The 10,766-nt window shown below is 39.9% G+C and overlaps 1 protein-coding gene across 2 annotated transcripts; it reads right to left on the reverse strand.

The window, feature by feature from the left end:
* Positions 1 to 4,250: 4,250 nt before the first annotated feature.
* LOC115395214 (uncharacterized) lies at positions 4,251 to 7,012 on the reverse strand. 2 transcript variants are annotated; one of them, XM_030100645.1, is made up of 6 exons: positions 6,983 to 7,012; positions 6,713 to 6,772; positions 6,155 to 6,472; positions 5,189 to 5,242; positions 4,972 to 5,103; positions 4,251 to 4,879 (listed from the first exon to the last, which is right to left on the reverse strand). In XM_030100645.1, the coding sequence occupies exons 1-6, from the start codon at positions 6,999 to 7,001 to the stop codon at positions 4,791 to 4,793; spliced, it is 672 nt and encodes a 223-aa protein (XP_029956505.1). In that variant the 5' UTR covers positions 7,002 to 7,012; the 3' UTR covers positions 4,251 to 4,790. The 2 variants fall into 2 exon arrangements, with proteins under 2 accessions (XP_029956505.1, XP_029956504.1); XM_030100644.1 differs by having other exon boundaries at positions 5,189 to 5,245.
* Between the last annotated feature and the right edge of the window lie 3,754 nt (positions 7,013 to 10,766).

Below are 10,766 nucleotides of genomic sequence, written 5' to 3' on the forward strand. Positions count from 1 at the left end.
GGCACTAGCAAAATTCTTTTGGCCCATATCTGGCCCATACCTGACATGTTCATACGGCCCACATACTGCATGGACTGATGGCACTTGGGAGGTCCGCTCCCGTGTGCCAAAAGTGGGCCACAACCAAGCCTTCACAATGCCAGATGTCAACCAAAAACAGGCCAAATAAACTTGCACTCAACCGAATGTGGGCCACTGTATGATTTTATTCTGGCCCATATACGATATGGAATGATGGCACAAAGGTGGTCCACAGTTGTTTGCCAAAAGTGGGCCACAACCAAACCAGCACAGTGCCAAATGTCAGCCAAGAGGAGACCAAATAAATCAGCACTCACCCAAATTTGGGCCACTGTGCACAAAATTGTTTTGCTAGTGGCCCACATTCAGTTGAGTGCTGGTAGATTTGGCCTGTTTATGGTTGACATCTGGCATTGTGAAGGCTTGGTTGTGGCCCACTTTCGGCAAACAGGAGCGGACCTCCCAAGTGCCATCATTCCACGCGGTATGTGGGCCATATGAACATGTCAGGTATAGGCCAGATATGGGCAATAAGAATTTTGCTATCTGGGATGGACAACCTATGCGCTGGGGCACCCTTGGCCAGAGGGCCTCCGTGGTAAGCGCCTCTTTGCAGCTTCCTCTGATCTGACCGAAACTGCCAGAGAATTCTTCAAGAGAGTCACATACTGTTGTGTGGGTCCTGTGCTTCCGGGACTCTCTTGCAGTGAACCATGGTCCCGGTCCTCCCCCCAACAGGTGTGATCTGTTGTCCCAGCACAGAGTTCAGGTTTGGCACTCCAATCTTCACTGGCTCCACTAATGTATTTGGCTACTTGGAGGCCTGAATCACTGCTGAGCAGCTGTTCAGGGCCTGTGAGGCAGGTCACTCTGAAGGTTAAAGTGCCGTCCACCTGGCTACTGTACAATAGTAGATGGAAAGGTTGTTAAGTAGTGCAACATCCGCAGGGAGGACACTGTGCTTTGAGCGGCCTCCACTGTTCTGTATACTTGCACACCCCAGTAGAGGGAAGTCGCCCTCCATCTACCTTGAAGTAGTGGTGGGCGGATCGACCCAAATATCAATAGTATTGATACCAAAGTTAGTATCGGTATCGGATCGATACCAGCACATTGAGATCGATATACATATTTTTTTCTGCTCGGACCTGAGCTCACTTCAGTAGTCAGGCACTTGTTAGCGCTCTGCGCCCCTCCTGTCCTCTCTCTGCTCTTCACTGCCATGTCGGAGCACAGAGAGAGAGAGAGAGAGAGAGAGAGAGAGAGAGAGAGAGAGAGAGAGAGAGAGAGAGAGAGAGAGAGACAGAGGGGAAGCGATGGTGGACGGACAAAGAAGTGCTGCGTGGACTTATTATTTAACAGCTTCAGATAAAGACAGCATCATGTAATGTGTGCTTTTCAATGGGTGGTCAAAGATGTCGTTTTAGCAGTGATTAAACTATTTTCATATATTTAGTCAATTGAAATAAATGCAGATTTTGTTAATGGAACTAAAAAAAATATATAATATATATATCAAAGGTGGTGGTGAATGACAGCCAACTATAGTTTACAGCATATTTGCACTAACAACTAGTTATTTAAAGCATGTGACTCTGAACCAGATGCTGTGTGGTAGTAACTTCGGTAACTTGTGCAATGACAATAAAGACTATTCTATTCTGTTCTAGTCGACGCAGCATTTGTGTTTTTTTAAAGTTTTGTTTATCATGTTATTTGCTGTGCATTTTCAGGTTTTTTTTTTAGATGTATTTATTTACTGTAGTATAACTACTCACAATATCCAGGGCCAAAAAGGGGACCTCAGGGTATAAGCTCATTGACAAAGGAGCAAAGAGCCAATAGTATATTGCTTCTTATTTGCACTATTGACTTTTTTTTTATAAATACCTATGGGTAATGGTACTCTTTGTTGTACTGCTGATACTGTTAAATTTTTTATATTATTTTTTTAGTATTGACATTTTTTGTGTGTTAAAAAGGCAATAGGAAGTATTTTTTATTCAAATGTTGATGTTGTTGTAGTATTCTTTTTTTTTTAACTCATTATCTTTTTTGGAAGCAATTTCAACAAAACATACAATACAGTAAGACACCGAGAACTTACAGAATATAACATTGTTGTGGTATTATTTGTTGGTTAATAAAAATTGTTATTTTATTTTAAAATCTTGGTCCCGTTTGATTATCCTGGTGAAGTAATTACAAATAGTGCTGCTCTCTCTCTCGGCTCTCTCAGGCTCAGTGTGCAGTTCCCCTTCTCCTTCTGCTGATCAGACAGACAGAGTGACTCTTTAATGGCAACGTTAAGATAAGGGAGAGGAGCAGGAACTGTTGGGAGCTACTTTACAGCGTCAGACAGCGAAACTGCCTGGTGAACCTAGTGAAAAGTATCGGTATCGGTATCGGTATCGGTATCGGCGATACTGGCCCAGTAATTACTTGGTATCGGATCGATACCAAAATTTGGAGTATTGCCCACCTCGACCTTGAAGATGTAAGTGGCAACAATATCAGCCCAGCATGATGAAGTTAGAAATGGCACAGTTGGGAGCCACAACCCGGTGTCTTTTTTTTTCTCGAGGGCTTTAAGGGTCTCAACCCCTGGGAGCCCCACGGGCTCCAGCATGAGATCCATACTTGGTGCTGGAGGGCTTGTCTCAGCCTCCTTGTGAGCCCTGGCAACAGTGGAGCTACGCTGGGCACCACACAAGACCACATTTTTGCTGGCCATTAAATTTGGCAAAATGCGTGAGGTACATGCTTTGTCTATCTGCCCACAATGCCACTGTATTCGGATGTTAGAGGTGCCACTCCAAGACCGAACGTTGTTCTTTTCCCAACGGAACTGCTGGGTCCACAGTCTATTCAGTGTGGGCGGATCAACCCAGACTCTCGGGTGTCGCTGAAATTCAGCCTATAAGGCTTGCACAATATAGCTCTCCATTGAGTGTCCTCGAGACGGGGAGGAACTCTGGTGGGTAGTAACAGCCCTGAGATACTTCATCGGCGCTACTACTCGACTTCATACCTCCAAACATCTATAGTCCATTATGGAGGCTCTGTCCTCTCCAAGCAGTGTTTATTCCACTCTCTGGATCATGGATACCATTTACTATTCTTATCAGGTGGCGAAGTGCCCTCTTCCGTCGGGTGTGTGCTGCCACTCCACCAGAGTGGTGTCCACATCTTTGGCCAACCTGGATGACAGTCACACACAGGCACCTTTTTCTAAGTTTTACAACATGAATGCCGCCACTCCCCATCCACTGGGCATGGTCATTGGCTCTGCAGAGGCTTCTCAGTGAGTTTGGTCCCTGGGATTCCTCATGACTGCGCTGGTATTAGTCATTCAGTGCTTTCAGTACCACCTTCTGGTGGTCAGTAGGGATGAAATAGAATGAAAGTTACAAATGTAATTACGGTTCTACAAATCCCAGATGACCACCAGAGCGTTCTGTCACTCAGAATCCACATGTTCACACAAAAAGATTCTGTAGAAGCTGAACCTGGGTTTGAAACCGGAACTTATTTCCTTCCTTGGGTCATCCAGGGGTCACAAGTGACGTTGTTGGCATGCATACTTGAACTGCCCGTGAGCAAAGGAAGCATTCAGTGCTTTAAGCTCCACCTTCTGGCAGTCATCCAGGATTCACAGAACTGTAGTTACATTTGAAACTTTCATTCTATGAATTCAATGAGGTACAAAAAATGCGGTTAACTGCCTTCATCAAATGTACAAACCCATCTTATTTTTAAGAAGAAAACACTTGAAATCGAAATTGAAAAAAAAAAGCTGAAACAACTTCATATGTCAGTATTAAATGCTGCTATGTTTTGGATAAGTTTAAAGATATTTTATTATTTTATTTAAAGAATAAATATTGCCATTAATGCTGTATTCATCACAAAAAAATGGCACTTAGATTAATTTAATCAAGTGTGAAATATATTGAGGGAAATGTGCATTCACTCAGAAGATCTGAACTGTATTGTTACAAGGTAAATATGTTTTCTATGGTTGTTGTTTTCTATTATCAAACTTTCAGAACAATACAGGCCGTGTTGAAAACCACAGCTCTTTCCTTCCGCAGTGTCTCTGCTTCAGCTGCTGCTAATCTGAAAAAAGAAAACCTCAGACACAAAACAAAAAGAGACAGTTGATTTTTTTTAGACACTGTTATGCAGCAGGCGTTATTTGAAAGAAATGACCACACTGAACAGTTGAAATATGTTTCATTTCGATGTCAGGCGCGATATTTAGTTCTAATAATTTAGGCCTATAGGCCTATACGACATTCATCACTCTCTTACAGGGACAGAAACAAGACACCCACAAACACATTTTGTGTAAGATCAAATTTTGAAGCAAAAAAACAATGAAAGCTTTAACCTTCTCCTGCAAACAAGAGCAGAAAAAAATTTTCCAGATGAAAGAGGACAAAATGTATCATTTGCTTTTTTTTTTACCCAGCTTAGTTTCTATTAAAAACATTAAAAATGTAAATATTCACAAAAAACTAAGTTGTTACTCAGTGTGCGACGTGAGATTATTCAGCTTTTGTTGTTAGAAATGTTTGAAGTAAATCAGGTTGACTTAAATTTGAATGTATTCAGGATCAAACATTGCAGATATAATTATATGAAATATTTCTAAGTGTTTTAAACATGCTAAAAATAATGCAAATACATTAAACAGAACACAATAAATTACAATTCAGTCACAATTTGCAATTAATCTGAGGAAATAGACTTCGGAGGAAATAGAATCAATTCGTCTCTGGTTTGAACTCGGCTTGTTTCCTCTTGCGTTGGTAATCACTGACATTCCTGTAGATTACTTCAGTTTTGGAGTTTCCTGTGAAAGAGAACCAAAAAACTGCTCTTAGCTCCGAGAAGTCGAGGCTCTTTAACATACTTTGTGAAACAGGATTATATACTTATGCTTACTTCTGTTGATTGTAGGATGTCTTGGTTTCATCTGAAGTGTTGAAAGAGTAACTGTGAAAATCATAAGAAGAACGAGACTGACAGCGCTCACTATGATGACCACAGTCTGTCCAGGCAAGGTGGAACTGACATCTGCAGACACAAAGCATGCAATGGTCAGGTTCAAATCAATAATAACAACAAAAAAAGATTGTTATAAAAAATTGATGAAACAGACGTGGAACTGATGATCCGGGGGGTCCAGTAACTGAGGTTGGAGTTGAAGTCATTTCTGCTGTGGAAGGAAAAATACAATTTGAAAAATAAAAGTTTAAAGTCATGCATGTCTCCAATACCATTAATACACTGGTGGACAGAACTCTGTACTTTTTATCTCTTCACCTCGCTGTATTGTTTGTCAGCCTTTGTCACTTTAGAGATTACAGTTTTTTCATCTTTCAGTACATCAGATCATTCTGTGTGGGTATGTGTGTGTGTGTATATATATATATATATATATATATATATATATATATATATTTACACACACACACACACACACACACACACACACACACACACACACACACACACACACACACTGTGTTCTCACCCTTCGTAGGCCGTATCTTCTTCAAGCTCTGGCCCTCTTGAGAGTTTAAAAAATGTGTGGTACCAAACTAATAAAAGTCTGACAGTCTGGCTCAGACTTGCATTTTTAACCAACCTGACATGCATGTTATTGTTAAGGATTTGAAATAAAGCACATTGTTAAATTTTGCACAGAATAAATCAATAGTATATATCGCACACAAGAGAACAATATTTGAAAACTGCAGTGTGTCAATTTCTTAACAATGAAATAATGACTCAAATGAAATTCTCTCTTCTAAATATTATTTCATTAACAGCTTTAAAGGTGAAATGAAAGGTTAGCTTTAATTCCTATTTCAAGTATCCGATCAATTATCACAAAAATTCAGACTGATAAAAATTATTGACTATTTGTTCTATTGTTATTTAGTGCAAAACATGTAATGGAGACAAAATCATGTAATGACAGTTTTCTGTCATATTTTAGTTCTATTGGTAATAACCCTAATGTGTTTCTTTGTGAAATGTATAAAATACTGAGTAATACTATTCAGAATACAAGAAAAAAATGCTGCATTTGTTAGTTCATGGACAAATTAAAGATACATACCAGATATTTCCACTCTCATGGTGGTTTTCTTCAGTAACTTTCCTTCAGAATTGAATTCTTGCATCATGTAATTTCCAGAGTGATTTTTCCTGCTGTTGGTGAGACTGAATGTTCCCATGTCAATGATTTCAAACTCATAACCCTCTTGTGATTTCACTTCTCCAGAGAGCTCCCTTTTCAAGACCTGAAATTTGCCATCCTTTACTAGACGGATCTCAGACTGTGTCACATTTGACAGATGGAATATCAATGGCTGTCCTTCTTCTCCAAGACACAGATGAGATTCATTGGGTTCAGAGAAATTGCATTCAAAGGATCCTGTGAGAAAAAAATTCCAATATTACTGATGGAGCATCATAATAGAGAGAACCAAACAGACTGAAATCCACATCTACAGAAACATTTTCACCAGGTAGTCTCAAATGAATGTTATTAGAACATGTGAGAAAACTGTACATAGAAAGTTCAAACTTATTCAACATTCAAGTATTATTAAAATATACATTTTTTTAGTTTGTAAGTACCTTTTTCATATCCTTTAAAGAAAAAAAGAATTACCTTTTGTCAGAACCATTGTTGCCAGGCCCATCACAACCATACAGAGGGAAATCATTGTTTCTGTAACACATATTAACATGTGATCACATTTTAGAATCAATTCCGTGATTTTCACACAGTGCGTGACCAAATTTTCATGAAGTTACCAAACTGCATTTCATTGATATAAATATAAACTTGTTCAATGTATGGAAAAATCAAGAAGGTTCTAAGAATCTCTGTAAATTATGGGAAAGGTATTTGGCATTGCTCTGTTCAGTTGTCACTCACCACATCCACGGTGCTGCATGTCTGATCTGCTGTCTGACACCAAGCAGACTGATTTAGAGCCTGTTCTCCTTCTGGTGTTTCTGTTTTGAGAATCAAGCCACTGCTGTTCTCACGCCTCGCTGTTTCGTTGTTCATCTCACAGTCAAGTTTCCCAGGCTTCAGACCTTGTTCAGGTGTTTTCTTCATATGGACAATTTTTAAAGTTTATCTTTAATTTTTTTTTTTTTTTGTGGAAGAGCCTCTTCTTATTTTTCTTGGTGACAGTGTCAGTGCATGTTTTATACAATTAACTTAAACCATTTTCAACACTTTTTACAATAAATACCAAAGAGATATGGATATGGATAATCTCTTCATGTGAACAAAAATAGAGAGGTCGGATTGATAACCGTCGAATAACAAGACATGTCATGAGACAAGGCAAGGGAAATTCATTTCTTTAGCACTATTCAGACACAAGACAGTTCACAGTGCTTTACAAGGAAATACAGAAGACACCATAAAACAAAATGATTATATAACTATATGGATGAAAATACTGTATGGGAGACTATTAAAGATGAAGGTCTTGTCCATTGGAGGACAGTGATAAGAACTTATTCTAGCAGTGGTTCATGAGACTGAAAATTACTTTTCTAATAGTTTGAAATCAGCTCCACATGTGACACAATTTGTGTTTCTTGAAGTTTTTGAATTTAAAATTAGTGAATTATTTCCCCCTTCTTCAACTCATAATGACTTCAGAACACGTTTGTCATCTGTGGATGATCCGGGTGAGCAGGATGGATTGAATTTAAAGTCAGCACAGCCAACAATGAATGATTCTTTCAAAATCAGATAAATTAAATGCTGCTTTACAGGAAAGCATTTTTTTTACCGCTATCATGATTGTAAATATTTTTTTCGAGGATAAATGGAAAATATATATTTTCCCAACAAACAGGTGGCAGCTTGTGAAAATGTTGAGTGATCAGTAGCTCTGAGCTCTGCAGATATTAGAACACATATTTTCTGTCACACACTGTTCAATAACTGTGTCTATTTAAATGAACTGCACATTTGAGCGTCGACCACAAGTTGAATATTTTCTGCATCACCTCAGTTTCCCAACAGACAGCAAAACCTCTGCAAATAAAGTGTGTGTAGACTTACCACAGTTTCAGTTCTGTTTTCATTTTTTTTTTTACAGTACTTTATTCTAAAGTGAAGAAAAACATCATCTCATAGCCACTGTGACCAGACGGGAATATATTCTATTACTTCCAGGGAGGTGTCAAAGTATTTTGTGAAACAACCACACAGTGATTTTCATGCGTGGCACATCAGATCAGACGTTACATGACTTTACTTCTGATCTTTCTGCCTCTTGTTGCACCAACAAAGTTCATTGAGTTCATGAAGAGCAGCTTGTGAAAATCATTGTTAGGCCCGGCTTTAGCATTGACAGAGTCCTCTGGGAAGACTTCTGATAAGTCCTCCCTGGTTAATTATCACTCTGAGAAGGATAAAGTCTTTCAATTCTACTTTCCATTCAACTCAGTGACGAGAATTTACACTTGTAATTGTAAAAGTTGTCAGTTGTATGAGACGTGACAGTATCTGGTAACACGTTTGTTTTGAGCTGAAGTGAGCGGAGGGTAAGTTTAGCGTCTGGGAAGATGCGTAAGACGAAGACTTGAGTCACTCTCCCACACCTCACGTCTTCGTTTGCTCTCCGGCTATCTTAAGCTACCTGGTGTCTCCACCCTTGCTCTGAGATCTTGTAGGTTTCACTTCACTTCATCAAAGCTACACTGGGGTTGTTCTTAGTGATTTGGTTGATTCTCAAGTGAGATCAGCAGAAATCTCACAAACAGGAAGTCCTCCTGTGGAACATAATATAGAAAGCATCTTTCTGATGCATAGAGCATTGAGTAATTAACTTTCAGTGACGCTTGACTTTCCTGCACAGCAAAATCGAAAGTGTTATTTCAACTCCCATGGTGTTAAATTTAACACTTTTTCTGTGTTCATATAATTCTCACGGACTCTGAGTTATATTTACTCTTTTGAAAGTGTTAACATTTTAACTCCCTCCTCGTGTTAAATTTTTAGCACCCACAGTGTTATTTTATCACCAATAAAAGTGTCTTTTCTTACACCAAGTTTTGTTGTTTTGTAACACTTGGTGTGTAAATTTCTTAGATTTTCAGTGTAAATTTTTGACACTTCCAGTGTATTATTAACACTAAGAAGTGATGTATCTTTATACTCATGTGATGTATCTTTATACTCATCAAGTAAATCTGTGGTATTTTGTTTAACCTTTTTAAGGTGTGTTTGAATTGTCTAATTCTGTTTCGTTTGCAACATCATCCATCCATTTTCTATACCGCTTGTCCTTCTCAGGGTCGTGGGTGACTGGAGCCAATCCCAGCTGCTGTGGGCGAGGACGGGGTCACCCTGGACAGGTCGCCAGTCTGTTGGACGGCTAACTCATGGAGACGTACAACCATTCACACTCACACCGAGGGGTAATTTAGGGTGACCAATTAACCTGACAGGCATGTTTTTGGACCGTGGGAGGAAGTCAGAGAACCCAGAGGGAACAGACGTACGCAACATGCCAAGCCCACACAGAAAAGGCCCACGCTTCGGTTGGTAGTTGAACCCAGGACCCTCGTACTGTGAGGCAAGAGTGCTAACCACTGCACCACTTGAGCTTCATAGTCACACACTAACACCACACATTGTTATCCGGTAAATTTTTCTGGTGCTCCACTGTTATGGAACCAGGAGGAATCAAACACTTGTGCAATCCTGTCACTTACCTGTCCAATCAGAAAAGGAAAGGGCTAAAATAGCGCAACAACCAATGGAAAAAAGCATTGTTATCACGTGAGTCTGCTTGAGAGTGAGCAGCAGTGGGCAGGACTGTAGACATTTGACACCCTGAAACAGCTCCACCAGCAGAGCTTTATCAGCGCAGCAGGTGTAAAAACAACACCCAATTTAACACCCGGGAACTCGAAATGTTTTACACTGGAGAATTAACACTATAGAATTTGCTGTGTGCATGTGCAGTGCAGCAGGTGGCTCTCTACCTCCGGTGTGGGTGGTCGGATCCCCACGTCTGCCTGGCCATGTGCCAAAGTGTCCTTGAGCAAAACGCTGTACCTCAAGTTGCTCTCAATGAAATCTGAGCTCCATTTGTGGCTGCTCTTGCTCCCTCATGGTTTTTTGCCAGTGCATGGGTGACTTTCACTCTGGAGCTTTTTGAATGTGTTAAAGGAGCTAAAACATGTTTTCTATATTGCACCAGTTAACAAGCAGATGATGAAAATCAGGTGATGAAAGTGAAAAGTGCTTTATGTGAAATCCATTTACCTTTTTTTGAACCATTAAAGAAACGCGTTGCAACTAAACCATGACCGCAATTTTTCTGTTTGAAAGAGCTAATTTTAGTCTCACTCTCACCAAGTAGCGTTCTTGTGGAGCGACAAAACATCAGTCCTCTCATGTTTTTAGCTTCTTCATACAACTAAGAGCTGCAAGGACTGAAGTCAGTTCCATAATGCTCTAAGGCGTGACACAGCCTGCGTGGGTCACCGCTCCATCATCGGGCAAACACACAAAACCACACAGTCACATCCACCCATCTTCACATGGGGAACAGAGTCACAAACATGTTTTTGGATGGCGGGACCAAAACGCAAAATAATCCTGAGACATGAAGCTAATGTGAAGACGCATAAAGGAGTTTACAAAATACCTCAAAACATTTAGAAGTGTTTGTAGTTCCGTG

The sequence above is a fragment of the Salarias fasciatus genome, chromosome 10, assembly GCF_902148845.1.
Source record: "Salarias fasciatus chromosome 10, fSalaFa1.1, whole genome shotgun sequence".
Taxonomy (NCBI): Eukaryota; Metazoa; Chordata; class Actinopteri; order Blenniiformes; family Blenniidae; genus Salarias; species Salarias fasciatus.